General features: G+C 38.9%; 1 protein-coding gene across 3 annotated transcripts in view; it reads right to left on the bottom strand.

Annotated features, from left to right (window-relative positions):
- CFAP95 (cilia and flagella associated protein 95) overlaps positions 1 to 15290 on the bottom strand; it is a 109584-nt gene extending 94294 nt beyond the window's left edge. The window contains exon 1 of one of the 3 annotated variants that reach the window (XM_055580243.1): positions 15183 to 15290. Coding sequence is in view for 2 of the 3 variants with exons in the window: in XM_055580241.1 (XP_055436216.1) it covers positions 9092 to 9243 (152 nt within the window). In the remaining variant the exon portion in view is untranslated. Of the gene's footprint in view, positions 1 to 9091; positions 9382 to 15182 lie in introns of those variants that run through there. The other 2 variants (XM_055580241.1, XM_055580242.1) reach the window with 2 other exon arrangements.
- Positions 15291 to 22392: the final 7102 nt, after the last annotated feature.

The raw sequence follows: 22392 nt of genomic DNA, 5'->3' as shown, positions 1-22392 counted from the left end.
CAATTTTATAACCACTGGTTTTCAGAAAATGAATTTGGTTGGGATTGCACAAAGAGAGAATAGCACTGAAAGAAAAATACAGTCCAGACAAAAGGATGCACAATGTCCTGCATCGTCCTGAAAAATAGAAAATAAGATGTTTCCCTCCCCAAAACTACTACATTCAAAAGCATTTGTGGGTATGTGCGTATGTTGAGGAATAAGAATGTAGCACTAAGATTAAAAATAACCATCGCGTAGGACCTACCATTATAGAACACAGACAAGAATGAAAGGGTGGTTAAACTAAAGGAATGTGAATAGCATCATCCTTTTTATCCAATATAAACTGGCAATTAAAAAGATATTTTTAAAAGATTCATAATAAACCATGAAGAATGACTCAGACTATGAAAGAGATGAAGTATTGTGTTTAAATTCTGATCATTTAGAGAATGTTTGCTCCAAGGGAAAAGCTGTAGAAAGTGATATCAAATTTTTTAAAGTACTTTTACTTTATTCTTACTATGAAAATAATACACATTCATTATGGAAAATGTAAAAGTGGCAAATAGGAAAAAAGAAAAGGACAAATAATCCATTAATCCACCATCCAGTAATAAAATACTTTGTGTTGCATAGCAAATATCTTTCAGCCTCTTTCCAATGCATATAGACATATATTTTTAACAAAAGAATTTATTACATGCTGTTTCTTTTTTTACTTAAAATGAGATTATATTTTAAAATATTAACCTTTACATTTTTCTTTGCTTAACTCTTTAAAATAATCTTTGTTCTAATAAATTAGAGGCATCCACATTCGCACTGGGAAGATCTAGGACTGTTTTGAATACTAAGAAAAATAAAGTGTTGGTGATTAACTTTTGAATAACAATAAATTCCTTTAGTCCTGCTGCTGCTGCTGTTTAGACACTAAATTGTGTCCAACTCTTTGTGACTCCATGGACTGTAGCCTGCCAGGCTCCTCTGTACATGGGATTTCCCAGGCAAGAATACTGGAGTGGGTTGCCATTCCCTTCTCCAGGGGACTTTCCCAACCCAGGGATCGAACCAGCATCTCCTATTTGGCAGGCAGATTCTTTACCACTGAGCCACCTGGGAAGCCCTCTTTAGTCCTGGGTCAGATGCTTTTATTGAAAGTCAGGAGCTGTTAAGAAATAAAAGGGCTAAATTTCTTAAACTTTGAGAGTCAGTGGGCCAGCTACAGGACCACTATGTTCTGGGTACCCCACCACAGTGGCTACTACCAGCCTAAGTTAGGGTACAGGGGAGGATGAGCTGACATGGGGATCTATAGCGCTAAGGAGAGCCAAAATAGAAATGAGTCTGTAAGCAGACCCCTCAGGTCTTCAACGAACCAAGTGGATTAGTCAAAAATTCACCAATAGCAAGGACAGAAGTTGGATAAAGAATGAGGTGAGCAAGAACAAGGACCCACATGTAGACCTGGGAGACTCACTCCCCCAATCACCAAAATACCGTATAACTTCAGTCCCTCATGCACACACAGATAACACCAGAAAAGGAGAGGGTGGAGGAGGTACGACTCAGAAGAGTGGGAACTGTTCTGAAAGAGACTATTTTAATCTAAAACAAACTGTTTAAACTCAGAGATAGAGAAATCCTTAAATTGGCATGTTTGAATTTTTCTCTAGTAACCAACAGTTGAAAAACCTTGAGGATCAGTTTTAGAAAACAAATTTTATATATGCATCTGACTTACATGAAAATTTCTAATTCTTCTACCGATTAGATAGTAAATATATTTTCACGTCATTGATCTACTATCAGTTCAGTTCAGTCGCTCAGTCATGTATGACTCTTTGCGACCCCATGAATTGCAGCACACCAGGCCTCCCTGTCCATCACCAACTCCCGGAGTTCACCCAAACTCTTGTACATCGAGTCGGTGATGCCATCAAGCCATCTCATCCTCTGTTGTCCCCTTCTCCTCCTGCCCCCAATCCCTCCCAGCATAAGAGTCTTTTCCAATGAGTCAACTCTTCACATGAGGTGGCCAAAGTATTGGAGTTTCAGCTTTAGCATCAGTCCTTCCAAAGAACACCCAGGACTGATCTCCTTTAGGATGGACTGGTTGGATCTCCTTGCAGTCCAAGTGACTTTCAAGAATTTTCTCCAACACCACAGTTCAAAACCATCAATTCTTCAGCACTCAGCTTTCTTCACAGTCCAACTTTAACATCCATACATGACCACAGGAAAAACCATAGCCTTGACTAGACGGACCTTTGTTGACAAAGTAATGTCTCTGCTTTTGAATATGCTATCTAGGTTGGTCATAACTTTCCTTCCAAGGAGTAAGTGTCTTTTAATTTCATGGCTGCAATCACCATCTGCAGTGATTTTGGAGCCCCCCAAAATAAAGTCTGACACTGTTTCCACTGTTTCCCCATCTATACTATCACATCATCTTAAATGGTCACACAGTATTATAACCTGAAATGTTTTTTAAAGCCTGAGTTAAGACACAACTACTGAGCTTGTGCTGGGCACTCTAGAATCTGTGCTCTACAACAAGAGAAGCCCAGGTATCGCAACTAGAGATGTCCTTGCACCACCGCAAGAGAAGGCCCGCACCCTGCAATGAAGACCCAGCGCAGCCAAATTTTTTTTTAAGTATGAGTTAAGAAATTAGAATGCCTCTTTAAAATGTGACTATCCTTTGTCCCTATACTAACTAAGAATTTCCTAAGTACCTGTTATTCATGTACCTGTCATTACCAGTACATTCCTGGTAATTCGTGTACTACATCTAGGAAGAGTACATGTTTAGCTCCCATTTTTAAATTCTTTACTATTCTAATCAAAGCCTAATGCTTTATACTCCTCTAATCTTACCTCTACAGAGGTGACCAAACGTGCTTCAGTGTCATCCTGCTGTATCAGGATCAGGGCTGTGCATGTACAGAAACACAGATGGACTTAGAGATTTATTACGCCAAACCAATTAAGTCAGGAAGACAAAGATAAAAACCACATAATATCACTTATATATGGAATCTAAAATAGGACACAAATGAACATTTCTATGAAACAGACTCACAGAGTACAGACTTGTGGTTGCCAAGGGGGAGGGCGCTGGGGGGAAGGAAGGATTGGGAATTTGGGATTAGCCAGATGCAAACTATTACATACAAGATAGACAACCAAAAAGGTCCTATTGTATAGCACAGGGAACTATATTCAATATCATGTAATAAATCATAATGGAAAAGAATTTGAAAAAAATATATATGTAAAACTGAGTCATTTTTCTGTATAGCAGAAATTAACACAATATTGTAAATCAACTGTATATAATTTAATTTAAAAAATGTTTTAAGGGTCAGGACTGTGAAAATCAGCTCTGGGTTTACTATGGATCTGCATTATCCTGTAGTCCTTTACCTTAGGGTCTTTTTAAAATATAAAATAGAGGCCCCCAGCCTGCAATGCCTTTTGTGTTTTGTGTGTGTGTCCTTTCTATCTGCTCATTTGTTCATTTCTTTGATAAACATTATTTGAGTACCAACTGTGTTCTTATAATTTACCCTGAGGCTTGCTCTTCTCACTTCTCATTACTGATCAAAAAAGCTCTTTAAATTCTCTTCTCTTTCCTCTCCATATAACCAAACATTTAAGATGCACAAAAGAAGAGTTAAAAACTTTTGACTGAGGGTCTAAGTTGTTAAAGTAGAAGAATGGAGGCTTGCTGGAAGGGGAAGCATTTATGGATTTCAACAGAGGCAGACTGCAACATGACATTACTAAAGAGCTTGCTTTATTTTCTTTGCCTTTTTATCTTGAGTGTGTGCTGGAGATGTGAGAAGATGGGATTGATGGATAAAGAAGATCTGTTTAACTCTAGCTTGGTCCTTAGTGGTGTGAAAGACTCTAAAGACTTCCAGGTTAGTCCACGAGAAAACTGCTGATTAAATGTAAGAAGAACATACAGCACATTAGAAAAGTCATCTCTATTTTCTAATAAACATACTAATGATATCCTAGTGCCTTGAAACTGGATTCTCCTCTAAATGTGAAGTACCTTGAATTCTTATGAACTCCTTGTTCAAACAGCACAATAGAATATAAGTCTGAAGAGCATCATAGAAAGTTCTTTAATTTCTTTCCCCCACCCAAATGGTTTTCTGTAAAAAAATTTAAAACTATCAAGTTCCCTACCCTATAGTTATCACCACATTTTAATTTTTCTTCCTTTTTCCCCTTTCTCTTTCTGTTTTCTTCCTATAATGGGGGTGGTGGGGCAGGAGAGTAAAATACCCAAGCTCTTTAATTTAGGACTCAGGCAGGAGAAAGAAGTAATTGAAATTAAAAATATATAAAATTAACCTGAGTGAGTCCTTAAAACTCTTTAAATGTCACCATGGAGACCAGAGCATGGACTGTCTCCATGGAGACTTGAGTGAATTTTTTTGGCTCATCACTTACTGCTGCTGCTGCTGCTAAATCGTGTCAGTCCTGTCCAACTCCGTGTGACCCCATAGATGGCAGCCCACCAGGCTCCTCTGTCCCTGGGATTCTCCACGCAAGAATACTGGAGTGGGTTGCCATTTCCTTCTCCAATGCATGAAAGTGAAAAGTAAAGTGAAGTCGCTCAGTCGCGACCGACTCTTCATGACCCCATGGAATGTAGCCCACCAGGCTCCTCTGGCCATGGGATTCTCCAGGCAAGAGTACTGGAGTGGGTTGCCATTGCCTTCTCTCATCACTTACTACCAGATGTCAGTTTGGCCAAGGAAAAAGAGATAAGTATAATAAATAAATAAATAAGAACTAGCCTCACACTAGAGAATTTATTAAGGGCAAATCTAGTTGTCCTGGTTCTTAGTATTCAATTATTCCAATGAGTGGGAAGATATCCCAAGAGAAAACTTCCCCTCAACTCATAATTTCCAATGGAAACATCTGATGATATAGTTCCATAAATGCTATAGGAATGAATAGAGAAAGATAGTTTCTAGAAAAAATTCAGAAGCATCAAGGTATAATGCAAGTGATATGCCTCTCTATTCACCACTCCAACTGCAAGAAGACAAGGCTCCTATACAATTTCTTATCCAGTAATGGACCAAACACTTTTAACAGCCATTCTGGGTATTTCAGCTTATCATGTCTATCATACACAACTCTTTTTAATGTGTAGAGAAGTCAAACAGACTTGCATTACATTCTGCATAAAGAGGAACACAGGAATCACTAAAATGTTTATTAAGAGGTACCTCAGAATTTCTCCAAGTTAGATTATATTTTGCGAACCTATAGGCACAGTCCCTTAGTTGATCAACTACTCAATTGAGAGGCCACAAAATGATTATTTTATATTTTATTTTATGCCACACCATGAAACATGCAGAATCTCAGTTCCCTGACCAGGGATTAAACCTATGGCCCCTGCAGTGGAAGCATGGAGTCTTAACCACTGAACCACTATTGCTGCTGCTGCTGCTGCTGCTAAGTCACTTCAGTCGTGTCTGACTCTGTGCGACCCCATAGACGGCAGCTCATCAGGCTCCACCGTCCCTGGGATTCTCCAGGCAAGAACACTGGAGTGGGGTGCCATTGCCTTCTCCGGAACCACTATTGACGTACCCTCAAATGGTGTATTTTAGATAGTAGGTGTTCATCAATTAATCACTAACATAAGGTTAAAATCCAATAAAAGTCTTTTAAAAATTCAATAAAAGTTTTAATATATAACAAAACAAAATAAGAAAGCAAACAGTGATGACCAGAATACATAAAAACAAAATGGTCAATGACATTTATTCATCTAGAAATTTATACAATTTGAACTTTATATAGTTTTTTTTTTAGGACAGATCTTGGTGAATGGATATGGAAGGAAAATAAGGATGCCAGCAGCACAGCCAGCTCAGAGAAATGCAAGTGTTTCTCAGATTTGACAATTGATTCTCATTATTTGAGGCTGTTGTGTTCTAAAAAGTCACAAACAATTAGAAATACTGAATCATTGTTCTTGGGGGAAATACAGGATTAGGTTCCTATGAGCTTCAGGTCAAATTTTCATCAACTAATCAATATGTGACCTAGTTTTATGTGTGTCCCTGTTTAAACACATCTTGTTTAATATATATTGTTGACTCACTAACATTGAAATTACAGCCAATAGCATTGTAACTCAAGTCCGAATGAAGTTTATGTAACACACATACTTTCTTCATGAGGCACATAACAGCCTTCTTGCACTTAGGAACACTAGACAGCACTTCAGCACTATGTTTGGGGGCCACCTGAACAATGATATCACCAACAAAATGTACAAAAATGCAAAAAACATGGCACTAAGTAGACTGTGAAAAGAATACTTGTTTACAGGAAGAGGAGCTAAAACAAGAAGGCAGAGTGTCTGACCTCAACTAAGACTATGTGTGTGGGATGATTCAAATTTTTTGCCTCTCAGCACATGTCCATAAATGACCATGAAAGCACTGCAAGTAATGATTGGGGTTACATATAAATTTTTGCAAGGACTTTGCAAATACAGAATCTACAAGGAATGAGATCAACTGTATTTACCAACTATACAGAACCTCTTCTATTTCCCTCTGACATTGCTTCTTCCTATTACATTGCTCTTGTCTATTCTCTTTTGTGTACCTATGGAACCCCTATTCTTCCTTCTAAATCTTGCTCAGAAAACCATATGCACACTAACCACCCCCTCCTATTACATTTGCCTCTTACACTCATCTCTATTTGGCACAAATCAAATTACACTGAATTTACTGACATTCTACTTTATTGGCCAATGAAATTCACTGAGGTCAATGATCGTGTCCTAATACATGTATATACTCTTACTGTGTTTACCTGCTAGGCTATCTGTCAAAAGATGCTTCACATATAATATCTTGTTTAATCTTATAATAATACTATCAACCCCATTTTGCAGTTGCAGAAACAGAGGCCTAGAACAGTCATGTCACTTACCATATCACAAGCTGCAGAACTGGTATTGAAACCTAAAATCCAAGCTTTTAATCATTATATTATGCTAAATAAATATTAGTTACTATGTATGATTGATTCCTTAATATGCACAGGCATGGTATTAAATGCTTTATATAAATTATTTCATTGAACCACTTTATCCATCTCTGTATCTCCAACACATAGCAAAGTCCATGACACAAAAATATTTGTTGGGTTGAATTTATTTCTTCCGCTCCCAAACCTTTCTAAAACCAACAACATGAGAACTCTCTACAGTTCCAGTAGTGATCAGAATGACTTTCAGTTACACCACCCTTTTCTCCCACCAAGATCCTCATTCTCTTTCTCATACATATTTTTCTGTGTTTTGTTACTGATGTCTGTGATGACCACAAGGAAAATCTTGAAAGCAAAAAAATCTTGTTGGGTTGAATTTATTTCTTCCGCTCCCAAACCTTTCTAAAACCAACAACATGAGAACTCTCTACAGTTCCAGTAGTGATCAGAATGACTTTCAGTTACACCACCCTTTTCTCCCACCAAGATCCTCATTCTCTTTCTCATACATATTTTTCTGTGTTTTGTTACTGATGTCTGTGATGACCACAAGGAAAATCTTGAAAGCTTCAGCAGGGAGCAGAAGCACTGTCCACTTGAAAAATGTCTTTCTCCTTAACAATAATTTCTGGCAGTGACTTACATTATGACCTAAATCCTTATGGAGTAACAAAATCATGGAAGAGTTAAGTATTTTGCTTGAGGCCTGTGGGGTAACCCCTCTATGAGGCTAAAGAGGATTTTTCTACTTCCCAGTGTAGGTTTTGATTTCAAATTAATATAACCTGTCATAGTGAGTTCAAAGTAGGCAAAGAGTTGGTTTTAGGGATAAGGAGTAAAAGTAAGGGAGAGAGCTCATGGGAAAGGGAGTAGACAATAGAAAATTTGTAAGACAGAAACAACAGGAGTCACATACATTACATGAATGAAGGGATTAAGGAGAGTTTAGCCCTGGGCTAGAGTCAAAATTATTTTCTTTCAAAAGTGAAAGTATAAAGAGGACAAGATATGAAATTTCATTTCAGATCTTCCTCTTACCCAGAATATTCTAAATAATCCAAAAACAATAATTCTCAACAATACAGCCAGGAAAATTGACCCAAAGGACAGAATTCTAAATGCTCTAAAAGGCCTCATTTTTTCTCCCAATTATATGTGTCATGTTTTTGCTACTGGGCACTGTCATATTTAATAAATAGCAGAATCTCTAAGTGAATTCCAAGCCCAAAACTTAATGCAGGGAAGTAAATGTTTGCTGAGGTCAGGCAAGAAGTCAAAATTACCAGAGAAAGGGGTAGACTCATCTTAAACAGTAGCCAGTGTTCAACTCCCCAGTACATTCATGGTTGCCAGAAAAAATAAAATTCTTTGTTGCCAAGGCTTTCAGCTTTTCAAAAGAAGACACAATCCTCTATTTCCATGTGAAATCTCCTGGTTTTAAATGTGGTCAATTATTTTAAAGGAAAAAATGTAAACGCAGTGCATGTCAAATAATCTATGTTTGCTGGTTTACCCAGTGGGGAACACAGGGAATATTTTAGGGACCTCTTTCAAAGCATTCATTGTGTTTCACTGCCCCCAAGAAATGGCAGTCCTGAGGCCATCCTCTGAACAGACATCTCCTTCTGTGCCTTGGTCTCCTAACAGACTCTGCCATGATTCCCTGGCCTCTGCAGATACCCTCCACCTCCACTCTCTGTGTGGGTGATCTGTGACCTCTGGCAGACAGGGTCTGGTGGCAGCAGGTCTCCGTGTGTACTAGGGAGCTGTTCTTGGAGTCCTCTTCTATCTCTCGTCTGCCGTGCCCAAACTTTCAATCCTACACTCTCCATTTCTCCTTTGAAGATCTGTTTCCCTTTGTTTTCTCTCCTGATTTCTCTCTCGTAAATGATGTTTTTCTTTATCTGCTCTTTTCCTCTTTTCTTATTCTTTCCTGTTTATTTCATGCTCTTCACCCTTGTCCTCTGTCTCTTACTCTCCTTTCCTCCCCCGTCCCCCATCCCTTCCCTTCTTCTCCATCTCCCAGCACCTAGGAACCCGAAGAGAGCTCGCTCACCAGGAATACACCAATACTGGCTTCGAGTATTTCTTGTGATGGGAGCGGAGGGTTAGGGAGCCTTTGCGCTCCATTAAGTCCGTGGGTCCGAGTTCCAACCAGTATTGTCCATGGCTGCACCATTCCTGGCAGGAACTGTCAGAGCTATCCATGGCGGCCCTCCTGACTCAGACCTCGAAGGATTTCTCTCTGAACCTATCCTGTTCTCTGTGTTGACACAGTCCAAGATTCGGCGTCTCTCATCTCCTAAGCAACCTGGAGCGGGGTCAATGGAGGGGCGGGGCCAATGGAAGGGCGGGGCCAATAGAGAGGCCGATCCCTCAAACTTAACCGTCCTGGTTTCCTAGACAGTGTACGCAATTACTGATTAGGAATAAACTACATTCCCCAGAGTGCAGTGAGAGGAGTGAGCAGGCTACCTACAGGTTGGGAGGGACAACTGCATCCTGGGATATGTAGTTTCACCCTCCTAACAGCCTACCCCTTAGAGTGCACGGAGTTAAGCAGGAGCGCTGGGTCAGTTAAGGCCTAAGTGGACCTGAGCCCCGGGCCGGTCTGTCTGTTCTGGCTGTCGTTGGGGAAGTTTCTCTTTACCATTCATCATCTGTTGCCACCACATCTTCTGCTTACAAGTTACATAAATTTGACTAAAAGGAAGCTAGAGAACACCCCTCAAACCATAAAATATGCCTTTTCCATACAACTTTTCTGAGAAAGAGCCTTAGGCTTCAATAAATTCCAGAAGTTTCTTACTGTAAGAAGACCACATTACACAAGCTTAAAAACACAAGATATTTCGCATTACAAATAGATTCTGTAATTCGCAAAGGATTTATCGTGGTATGCCTAATAGTGTTCTGGATTAGATTTCACAAATTTGAATACACACAACTACTAAGTGCTTTTCTGTGGCCTGCAGTGCCCAGTGTGGGCACCTGTGGTAGGTGTAGGCCCCTATTTTACTGACAGTCACGGTTAAGCCACGTTTCTTAGAACCAAATAAATAACCCACTGTCACCTGCCTAGTGCTAGGAGAGCACTGATTGCTATTTTAGCCCTTTACTTCTTGAAGGAATGAAAAGAAAATTAGAAATGTAAACAAGATCCATGCTAAGCTCAATTCTGTCCAATCAAAGCATAGCACATTGCTGTTGCTCCAAAAATACTATTATCATATTACCATTTGGTTTATTTTATTTTACTTATGTTTAAAGTGTATTTGTTTTACTTATGCTTTAAGAGGTGGCAACATAATATATGTACATCCAAGATGTCAGGTCTCTCTAGCCGATTTGACTGAGAGATGGAAGCTGCCCAGAGCCAAGTCTTTTTTCTTGTGCTGCAGAGATTTCAAAGCTCTTTAACACACCAACTAGCAATATACTACAAAAACAAACAAAACAAGCATAATTCATTATTTTAGAGTTCCTTAAGCCAAACAGACAGCATTTTGAAGTCTAAGAATTTGCTTTTTTGTTACACTCTTCCCCTTTATATCAACTTGATAAACTTTATTGTCTTGTGTCTACTAAATACTTTTCAACGTCCCAAGTTGAGATGTATGAGATTAACTCTCTGATACCCTCAAGTTCAGACATAATCTATTCTCTTTGTATACAGCAGTACATTTCATAGAATTTTCTGTTGCTAATTCCATCCTTACAGAACAGAATAATAGTTACAGTAATAGAACAGTATTTATTGCAGAGGGGTTTTGTGAGAATTACATAAGATGGTAACTATATTGAAAGCAGAAGGAACGGTGCCTAACACATGCTCAGTCCTCAATTAAATTTCAATGACTAATGTTATAACTACATACTAACTTTGTTCTTACCATTTTTAAAAAAAATACTCTAAACTGCTTGTTGTTTGTGTACAGTTTCCTAAGTATACTTCACTATTTTTCAAGCTTTGTCTATAGGGTGTATTTAATAAATATCTTTTCATCATATTTTAATATGAAATTTAATAGCTGAGTCAGAAAAATGTTGGCAGATATTTTTATATATTGTTACCAATGATAACAATGGTTTTGTATTTATATGGAATCTTTTCAAGATCATTTAATAAGCTTTATTTTTTATAACTATGAAATCACTGATCTTTGACATACTTGAGTTATTCCTGTTTTCCTCAATCTTCATCAAACCAATGACATGTAGGGCTTAACGCAAGGCCTTCTATTATAGTAATCTCTTTTCAACATAATATCCTTGGAGTGAGAAAATTACAGCTCAGGTGGCTGAATCAGTACTTCTCTGTAAGATAAGTACAGGCAGACCAACTTGCGAAGTGGGAATCCCTTCATCTCAGCCTACTCCAGTGTATTTCTTTATTAGCTTTATCAGATCCATAAAGAGGTTGCCAAGGAGACCTGACCAGAACAGCAAACCTAAAACAGATGTAATCCAGCCAGATGTAAATAACCACGGAGGTTAACCTCCTTACCATCTCCTTTCCTTTCTGTCTTAAGAGTCTGCTCAATTCTTGGAAAAGCCCCTACTCAGCACCTTCCAAAGTCACCATCAACTTATCCTCTCCTAGCATTAAAGTTCTTCTACCACGTGTCATGCAATTATTTGAGAGAAAAAAATTTTAATTACATAAGAACATTAGTTTGTACTATCTTCATGATGAGTCTAATTTAAATCTATTTAAAAACTTGTACTGAAATTGTATAATACTTAAAAGTTTGAAACAAGTATTTATGTCCTAATTAAGGATTGCATAGAATTTTTTTAGTTCTCTAGAAATGAGGACCTCCCATCACCCACCATATACATATCTAGGGGCTCTCTTTCAAATATTTTGTGTAAAAAATTTAGGATCAAAATGAATGAGAGGTGTCTGATCCTCCCTGCTCCCGCTGTCCCCGCTGTGTCTCCTGTTCTCTCTCCCTTCTCTCCTTCATTTCCTTTTGCCCACTTTTTCTCCCCTTATCCCTTCCTCTTCCATCACCACTCTTTATTTTCTTTCCTTCTTCCCTCTTCTTTCTCTCTTCCCACCTTCCCTTTCCCTGTTTCCTCTTCTTCTTCTTCCTCCTGAGAAGTGGTATGGATTTTAGAGTCAAAAACTACTGCTGAGCCCTCAAGACATTTTGGTACAATTCAGTTACATGAAAAATATAAAAGGAAAATAGTATGACCTAGAAATCTGGGCCAAAATTTATTTGAAAAAGTTCATATTTAAAGGAGTAATGCTAACGAAAGCTTTAATCTTCTTGCCTTTCCTTTAGCTATTCACAATTACCAACAGTCTTTTTAGAGGAATTTAACCTTGAATATGATTCTTCAGTGCTTCTAATTTGGATTGCAAACATATCAGGCATTGACCTGCTCTCAAGCCATTATTAACTAGTATTGATTAAGTCCTGTCATGCAGCAGACATTATTTCTGGAACTCCTACTGTCAACATGGGGATTAATTTATTAAATATTCAATGTATAGTATTCTATAATTCAGCATTTCCCTTATTTTGTTTTTTTTTTTTTTAATTTTATTTTATTTTTAAACTTTACATAACTGTATTAGATTTGCCAAATATCAAAATGAATCCGCCACAGGTATACATGTGTTCCCCATCCTGAACCCTCCTCCCTCCTCCCTCCCCATTCCATCCCTCTGGGTCGTCCCAGTGCACCAGCCCCAAGCATCCAGTATCGTGCATCGAACCTGGACTGGCAACTCATTTCATACATGATATTTTACATGTTTCAATGCCATTCTCCCAAATCTTCCCACCCTCTCCCTCTCCCACAGAGTCCATAAGACTGTTCTATACATCAGTGTCTCTTTTGCTGTCTCGTACACAGGGTTATTGTTACCATCTTTCTAAATTCCATATATATGCGTTAGTATACTGTATTGGTGTTTTTCTTTCTGGCTTACTTCACTCTGTATAATAGGCTCCAGTTTCATCTTTTGATATATAATACAGCCAATAAGTGAAATTCTTCAGTAGAGTTGCTCATAGATATCATGTTAAAACTTTAATGACCTGGGTTAGTAATGACATACTCTAACATAAATGTAGATTAGGGATTTCTTTAATATCCTACAAGTTGGATATCCTTAATTATTCAAAGACTGAATAACCATTTTCACAAATGATCTAAACCCTTAGTTTCTTCCATGTTTCTTCTGTGCCTCTTTGGTGTTTTGGCACCTTCACTGTTTATTAGCAACAAGAATGAAATAATTTAGCTACCAGTTACTAGTTCTTATGTAAAAGTAGCACTGGAAATTAAGTTCAATATCTTTGTGACTTTCTTTGTTCCCTGTGGTCTTTAATCTAGATGAAGGAACATTTTCTCCCAGGGAAGAAGCTCAGAGGAAAGAAATTGGATTTGGGCTCCTTTCTGCTCCTGGTGGTGGTAAACATTTTCCTATGTTCCTCATAAGTCCCACCCCCAGCTGCACGATGAGCAGCCTGATAAGAAACTTGCAGAAGGGCTTCTCCCAGAGGGTCAAGTGTATGCACAAAGTTTCTAGTTGTTGAGTGAGCCAAGCACATAGCTGAGGATTCTGAGTCACCAGTCTGGGGAAAAGAAGGGGAGCTTACGGCAGAAACTGGAAAACTTTCTGAACCTGTAGGGTCTTTCCTGGGGTTGCATGATTTCAAGTTTCCAGTGTTCAGTTGGCTTATGTCACTGTTTCCTCTGTTAATTAGGCTTATGATGCTGTTTCCTCTGTTAATTAAATCTCTTTCTATACCATGATGTTTAGATTGCTTTAAGTAGGGAGGCTCAGGATATTTCAGAAGGATCATTTTCTAAACAGTCAAAAGTGAAAGTGTTCCTTGCTCAGTCCTATCTGACTCTTTGCCAGGAGGGGGCTAAAATCAAGTAAGATAACATTAAAAGATAATAATAAAGAAAATAAGGACTTAAGAGTAAGGATCTTTAAGACAGAGGGTTTGTTTACCTTTTTGCCACTATTCTATGACTAATTAGTATACTTCTTAAAATTTGGCACATGGCTCAAGTTGGGAAAGAGTTGAAATGTTTCTTTTCACAGGAAGCTGGAAGTACTATTCAACAAATAGTGTCTGCCAGAAAAGGAGTGTGTAAGCCCACCATGGAATTCTAGAGGAATTGGAGGTAGGGTCAGCTGTTTACTATTCCTTCACCTTAATAACTTCTCTCTTCCTCCTGGGTTCACTAGGCAGCTCCTTTCCTTGTTAGGATTGAGGGTTGGAGGAGAGTTAAGGGGGAGGGGGTGGGAAGTAGCATCTTATTTGACTGCTCACCTCATAATTTCTGTCAAAGCCCTCTGGGTGTTGATGCCCAAATGTTGGTCATAGGGAATTTTTGTAGGTTCCTCAAAGGCCCCCTTAGACTGCATTATTGCTAAGAGCAGATCATGTATCCTGATTATTTAGGTCATCTTACCCTTGCCCTCATACGTCTTGGGCAGAGTCCTTTGAAATCAGCCCATCCTCAGTTAATCTTTTCAGTATTCATTCTTGTCCATGGAAAACAGCATGTTTGGTGCCCTCTAAATCCTGGAAGCACAAGCTGCTTCACTTCAGGCTCTGCTACCATATAAAGCTCCAGAATGCCTCTAACCTGCAGATATTTCTAGGCTAGAAACTGGGCACTACTCACCAGGTCCTCCAAATCCCTGGGTGACATGTGAAGCTCTCTGAGAGAATTCTAAACCCTTCTCACTTGATAAAGGCGTTCTGCACTCAGTTCCTCTGTGGGAGTTGGGGAGCAGGGGAAAGCCCAGACCAACAAGCAATTCTCAGGATACCAGCTGGGCATCCTATAATTCAGCTCAATTCTGACACTATCTACCCAGATAGCATTGGATATCACGGTTAAGGGTTCAGCCCTACAAGACTGCCCCCCACTCACCAGTCACAAGTCCAGGTTATTACCTTTTCTTCTTACCAAACTGGCTATAAATCAGAGATTATATGCTCTCCTTGAGTTCAGTTAGATTGCTAGAATAGCTCACAGAACTCAGAGAACATTTTACTTACTAGAACATCAGATTATAAAAGAATATAGCGTAGGAACAGCCAAGTGGAAGAGAGGCAGAAGGCAAGGTACAGGAAAGGGCACTGGAGCTTTCATGCTCTCACCATGTGCGCTACTCTCCCCGAATCTCCAATGTTCGCCAATCCAGGAGCTCTCTGCACCTTGTTTTTTGGATTTGGGGGGAGGCTTCATTACATTGGTTATGACTAACTAAATCACTGGTCATTGGTGACTGATTCAATCTCCAAGCCCGCTCCCTTCCCTGAAGGTCCAGGTTGGGACTAAGTTCCTACTCTTACTTTGCTGGTTCCCGTGGCAACCTGCACTTAACTTCAGCTGAGGGCCAGAAGTCACCTTATTTACATAACAGGAGACACCTTTGTTGTTCTCCTTGCTTAGGAAATTCCAAGGATTTAGAAGGCAATAGCACCCCATTCCAGTACTCTTGCCTGGAAAATCCCATGGAGGGAGGAGCCTGGTAGGCTGCAGTCCATGGGGTTGCGAAGAGTCGGACATGACTGAGCGACTTCACTTTTCACTTTCATGCATTGGAGAAGGAAATGGCAACCTGCTCCAGTGTTCTTGCCTGGAGAATCCCAGGGACGGGGGAGCCTGATGGGCTGCCGTCTATGGGGTCACACAGAGTCACGACTGAAGTGACTTAGCAGCAAAAGCTCATGATGATGGGATCACTTACCTACAGCCAGACTTCCTGGAATGTGAAGTCAAGTGGGCCTTAGAAAGCATCACTACGAACAAAGCTAGTGGAGGTGATGGAATTCCAGTTGAGCTATTTCAAATTCTGAAAGATGATGCTGGGAAAGTGCTGCAGTCAATATGCCAGCAAATTTGGAAAACTCAGCAGTGGCCACAGAACTGGAAAAGGTCAGTTTTCATTCCAAGCCCAAAGAAAGGCAATGCCAAAGATTGCTCAAACTACCGCACAATTGCACTCATCTCACATGCTAGTAATGCTCAAAATTCTCCAAGCCAGGCTTCAGCAATACATGAACCGCGAACTTCCAGATGTTCAAGCTGGTTTTCGAAAAGGCAGAGGAACCAGAGATCAAATTGCCAACATCCGCTGGATCATGGAAAAAGCAAAAGAGTTCCAGAAAAACATCTATTTCTGCTTTATTGATTATGCCAGAGCCTTTGACTGTATGGATCACAATAAACTGTGGAAAATTCTGAAAGAGATGGGAATACCAGACCACCTGCCTGCCTCTTGAGAAACCTGTATGCAGGTCAGGAAGCAACAGTTAGAACTGGACATGGAACAACAGACTGGTTCCAAATAGGAAAAGGAGTACATTAAGGCTGTATACTGTCACCCTGCTTATTTAACTTCTATGCAGAGTACATCATGAGAAACGCTGAGCTGGATGAAGCATAAGCTGGAATCAAGATTGCAGGGAGAAATATCAATAACCTCAGCTATGCAGATGACATCACCCATATGGCAGAAAGTGAAGAGGAACTAAAAAGCCTCTTGATGAAAGCATAAGAGGAGAGTGAAAGAGTTGGCTTAAAGCTCAACATTCAGAAAACGAAGATCATGGCATCCAGTCCCATCACTTCATGGGACATAGATGGGGAAACAGTGGAAACAGTGTCAGACTTTACTTTTGGGGGCTCCAAAATCACTGCAGATGGTGACTGCAGCCATAAAATTAAAAGACACTTACTCCTTGGAAGAACAGTTATGACCAACCTAGATAGCATATTAAAAAGCAGAGACATTACTTTGCCAACAAAGGTCCGTCTAGTCAAGGCTATGGTTTTTCCTGTGGTCAGGTATGGATGCGAGAGTTGGACTGTGAGGAAATCTGAGCACTGAAGAATTGATGCTTTTGAACTGGTGGTGTTGGAGAAGACTCTTGAGACTCCCTTGGACTGCAAGGAGATCCAACCAGTCCATCCTAAAGGAGATCAGTCCTGGGTGTTCTTTGGAAGGACTGATGCTAAAGCTGAAACTCCAATACTTTGGCCACTTCATGCAAAGAGTTGACTCATTGGAAAAGACTCTGATGCTGGGAGGGATTGGGGGCAGGAGGAGAAGGGGACGACAGAGGATGAGATGGCTGGATGGCATCACCGACTCTATGGACATGAGTTTGGGTGAATTTCGGGAGTTGGTGATAGACAGGGAGACCTGGTGTGCTGCGATTCATGGGGTCGCAAAGAGTTGGACACAACTGAGCGACTGAACTGAACTCGGCACCAGAAACCAAGGACAAAGACCAAATATATATTTCTTATTATAAATCACAATATCATATTTGACTTGAATGGAAAGGGGAGAAGAGAAAACTATAGCATTATGCCAACTCTCTCCAAAAAAATCCTCATTGCTGCTCTTCCTCCCCTCCATCAGTCTGACCTTCATATGTGTGTGTGTGTGTGTGTGTGTGTGTGTGTGTATGTGGATAGATAGATGATACATATTACTGTATCAACTTCTCTTTGAAAGTCTGTCACCTCTGCCCACAGCCCACCCTACATTCTCTGGCCAGAAGTGATCACTCCCTCTTCTCTGTATTGAAGTATCTTGAACACCTTTTATGATGGTGCCTATCACAATGTAGAAAAGTTAATTTTTTATATGTTTATCTTCCCCACTAGAGTGACTTGAGGACACCATCATTTTGGCATCCCTAATGTGTGGCTTGAAACTCAACATTCAAAAAATTAAGATCATTGCATCCAGTCCCAACACTTCACAGCAAATAGATGGGGAAACAATGGAAACAGTGACAGACTTTATTTTCTTGGGCTCCAAAATCACTGCAGATGGTGACTGCAATCATGAAACTAAAAGATGCTTGCTCCTTGGAAGAAAAGCTATGACAAACCTAGACAGCATATTAAAAAGCAGAGACATTACTCTGTCAAAAAGGTCTGTCTAGTCAAAGCTATGGTTTTTCCAGTAGTCATGTATGGATGTGAGAATTGGACCATAAAGAAGTCTGAGCACCAAATAATTGATGCTTTTGAACTGTTATGTTGGAGAGGACTCTTGAGATTCCCTTGGACTGCAAGGAGATCAAACCAGTCAATCCTAAAGAAATCAGAACTGAATATTCACTGGAAGGACTGATGCTAAAGCCAAAACTCCAATACTTTGGCCACCTGATGTGCTGACTCATTGGAAAAGACCCTGATGCTGGGAAAGATTGAAGGCATGAGGAGAAAGGGATGACAGAGGATGAGGTGGTTGGATGGCAACACCAACTCAATGGACATGAATCTGAGCAAGCTCCATGAGTTGGTGATAGACAGGGAAGCCTGGCATGCTGCAGTCCATGGGTTCACAAAGTCTTGGACACAGCTGACCAACTGAACTGAATGTGTGGCATAATGCCTGGAACCTGCATGGTAGTAGAGAAAAAGCAAAGTCAGAATTCACTGGGTACTTTCTAGTTGTCACGTACTATACCAAGCATGTCAACATATATTATCTCATTTAATCATCATAGCAGCTTTATGAAGTTGCATCTATTTTATATGTACTACAAAGATGAAAAATAGGGGTTAATTTAATGACTCCCCAAATCATGAAGCTACATAGTGAAGACAAGATTTGAATGCAGTCAGTTGGACTCCCAATCCAGTCTTTACTCAATATTGTCTCCTAGGACAGAAAATTATTACAGTTAAAGTTGTGGCTTCTTTTCTTTTTTATTTTTTATTGAAGGATAATTGCCTTACAGAATTTTGCTATTTTCTGTCAAACCTCAACATAAATCAGCCATAGGTATACATATATCCTCTCCTTTTTGAAACTCCCTCCCATCTCCCTCCCCATCCCACCCCTCTAGGTTGATACAGAGCCCTGTTTGAGTTTCCTGAGCCAGACAGCAAATTCCCATTGGCTATCTATTTTAAATACAGTAATTTAAGTTTCCATGTTACTCTTTCCATACATATCACCCTCTCCTCCCCTCTCCCCATGTCCTTAGTTTGTTCTCTTGTCTGTTTCTCCACTGTTGCCCTGTAAATAAATTTTTCAGTACCAATTTTCTAGATTCTGTATATATGTACTAGAATACACTATCTTTCTTTCTGACTCACTTCACTCTGTATAATAGGTTATAGGTTCATCCACCTCATTAGAACTGACTCAATGCACTCCTTTTTATGGCTGAGTAATATTCCATTGTGTACCACAACTTCTTTATCCATTCATCTGTTGACGGACATCTAGGTTGTTTCCATGTTCTAGCTGTTGTAAATAGTGCTGAAATGAACAATGGGATACATAGGTCTCTTTCAATTTTGGTTTCCTCAAGGTATATGCCTAGGAATGGGATTGCTGAGCCTATGGTGGTTTTATTCCTAGTTTTTTAAGGAATATTCATACAGTCTTCCATAGTGGCTGTATCAATTTACATTCCCACCAACAGTGCAAGGGCATTCCCTTTTCTCCACACCTTCTCCAGAATTTATTGTTTGTAGCCTTTTTGATGATGGCCATTCTGACCAGTGTGAGGTGACATCTCACTATGGTTTTGATTTGCATTTCTCTAGTAATGAGTGATGTTGAGCATCTTTTCATGTGTTTGTTAGCCATCTGTATATCTTCTTTGGAGAAATGTCTGTTTGGTTCTTTTTCTCACTTTTTGATTGGGTTGTTTATCTGGTATTGAGTTGTATGAGCTGCTTGTGTATTTTGGAAATTAATCCTTTGTCAGTTGTTTCATTTGCTATTATTTCCTCCCATTCTGAGCATTGTCTTTTCACCTTGATTATAGTTTCCTTTGTTGTGCAAAAGCATTTAAGTTTAATCAGGTCCCACTTTTTTACTTTTGTTTTTATTTCCATTACTGTAGGAGGTAGGTCATAGAAGATCTTGCTTTGATTTATGTCATTGAGTGTTCTGCCTATGCTTTCCTCTAAGAGTTTTATAGTTTCTGGTCTTACATTTAGGTCTTTAATCCATTTTGAGTTTATTTTTATGTATGGTGTTAGGAAGTGTTCTAGTTTCATTCTTTTACATGTGGCTGTCCAGTTTTCCCAGCACCATTTATTGAAGAGGCTGTCTTTGCCCATTGTATATTTGTGCCTCCTTTGTCAAAAATAAGGTATCCATAGGTGCATGGGTTTATTTCTGGGCTTTCTATCTTATTCCACTGGTCTATATTTCTGATTTTGTGACAGTACCATACTGTCTTGATGACTGTAGCTTTGTAATATAATCTGAAGTCAGGAAGGTTGATTCCTCCAGCTCCATTCTTCATTCTTAAGACTGCTTTGGCTATTTGGCATCTTCTGTGTTTTCATATGAATTGTGAAATTTTTTGTTCTAGTTCTGTGAAAAATGCCATTGACAATTTGATAGGACTCACATTAAGTCTGTAGATTGTGTTTTGTAGTATAGTCATTTTCACAATATTGATTTTTCCTACCCGGGAACATGGACTATCTCTCCATCTGTTTATGTCGTCTTTGATTTCTTTCATTAGTGTCTTATAATTTTCTGTGCACAGTTCTTTTGTATCCTTAGGTAAGTTTATTCCTAGATATTTAATTCTTTTTGTTGCAATGGTGAATGGGGTTGATTCCTTAATTTCCCTGTATGATTTCTCATTGTTAGTATATAGAAATGCAAATGATTTCTGTGTGTTGAGTTTGTATCCTGCAACTTTGCTAATTCACTGATTAGCTCTAGTAATTTTCTGATACTATCTTTAGGGTTTTCTATGAACAGTATCATGTCATCTGCAAACAGTGAGAGCTTTACTTCTTTTCTGATCTGGATTCCTTTCATTTCTTTTTCTTCTCTGATTGCTGTAGCTAGCACTTCCAGAACTATGTTGAGTAATAGTGGCAAAAGTGGACTCCCTTGTCTTATTCCTGATCTTAGGGGGAATGCTTTCAGTTTTTCACCACTGAGAATAATGTTTGCTGTAGGCTTATCATATATGGCCTTTACTATGTTGAAGAAGGTTGCTTCTATGCCCTTTTTTTGAAGCGTTTTAATCATAAATGTGTGTTGAAAGTTGTCAAAGGCTTTTTCTGCATCTATTGATATAATCATATGGTTTTTATTCTTTCAATTTGTTAATATAGTGTATCACATTGATTGATTTGCATATATTGAAGAATCTTTGCATCCCTGGAATAAATACAACTTGATCATGGTGTATGAGCTTTTTGATGTGTTACTGAAATCTGTTTGCTAAAATTTTGTTGAGGATTTTTGCATCTATGTTCATCAGTGATATTGGCCTGTAGTTTTCTTTTTCGTGTTGTCTTTGTCTGGTTTTGGTATTAGGGTGATGGTGGCCTCAGAGAATGAGTTTGGAAGTGTTCTTCCTCTACAATTTTTTTGAAAGAATTTCAAGAAAGATAGTCATTAGCTCTTCTCTAAATGTTTGATAGAATTCTCTTGTGAAGCCATCTGGTCCTGAGCTTTTGTTTTTTGGGAGATTTTTGATCACAGCTTCAATTTCAGTGCTTGTAATTGGGTGTTCACAATTTCTATTTCTTCCTGGTTCAGTCTTGGAAGATTGAACTTTTCTAAGAATCTGTCCATTTCTTCCAGGTTATCCATTTTACTGCCATGTAGTTGTTCATAATAGTCTCTTATAATCCTTTGTATTTCTGCACTGTCTGTTGTAAACTCTCCTTTTTCATTTCTAATTTTGTTGATTTGATTCTTCTCTCTTTTTTTCTTGATGAGTCTGGCTAAAGGTTTGTCAATTTTGTTTATCTTCTCAAAGAACCAGCTTTGGTTTTATTAATCTTTACTATTGTTTCTTTCATTTATTTCTGCTCAGATCTTTATGATCTTTCCTTCTACTAATTTTGGGGTTTCTTTGTTATTCTTTTTCCAGTTGTTTTAGGTGTAAAGTTAGGTTGTCTATTCGATGTTTTTCTTCTTTCTTGAGGTAGGATTGTATTCCTATAAACTTCCCTCTTAGAACTGCTTTTGCTGCATCCCATAGGTTTTGAGTTGTCATGTTTTCATTGTCATTTGTTTTTAGAAATTTTTTGATTTCCCTTTTACAGATTTCAGTAACCTGTTGGTTATTTAGAAATGTTTTGTTTAATCTCCATGTGTTTCTTACAGTTTTTTTTTTCTTGAAATTGATATCTAGTTTCATAGCATTGTGGTTGGAGAAGATGCTTGATATTATCTGAATTTTCTTAAATTTACTGAGGTTTGATTTATGACCCAATATATGGTCTATCCTGGAGAATGTTCCATAGGCAGTTGAGAAGAAGGTGTATTTTTCTGCATTTGGATGGAATGTCCTGAAGATATCAATAAGATCCATCTCACCTAGTGTATCATTTAAGACTTGTGTT

Source organism: Bubalus kerabau, chromosome 4 (assembly GCF_029407905.1).
Source record: "Bubalus kerabau isolate K-KA32 ecotype Philippines breed swamp buffalo chromosome 4, PCC_UOA_SB_1v2, whole genome shotgun sequence".
Lineage (NCBI taxonomy): Eukaryota > Metazoa > Chordata > Mammalia > Artiodactyla > Bovidae > Bubalus > Bubalus kerabau.
The sequence above is the reverse complement of the archived record's forward strand: the minus strand, read 5'-3'. Positions and strand labels throughout refer to the sequence as shown.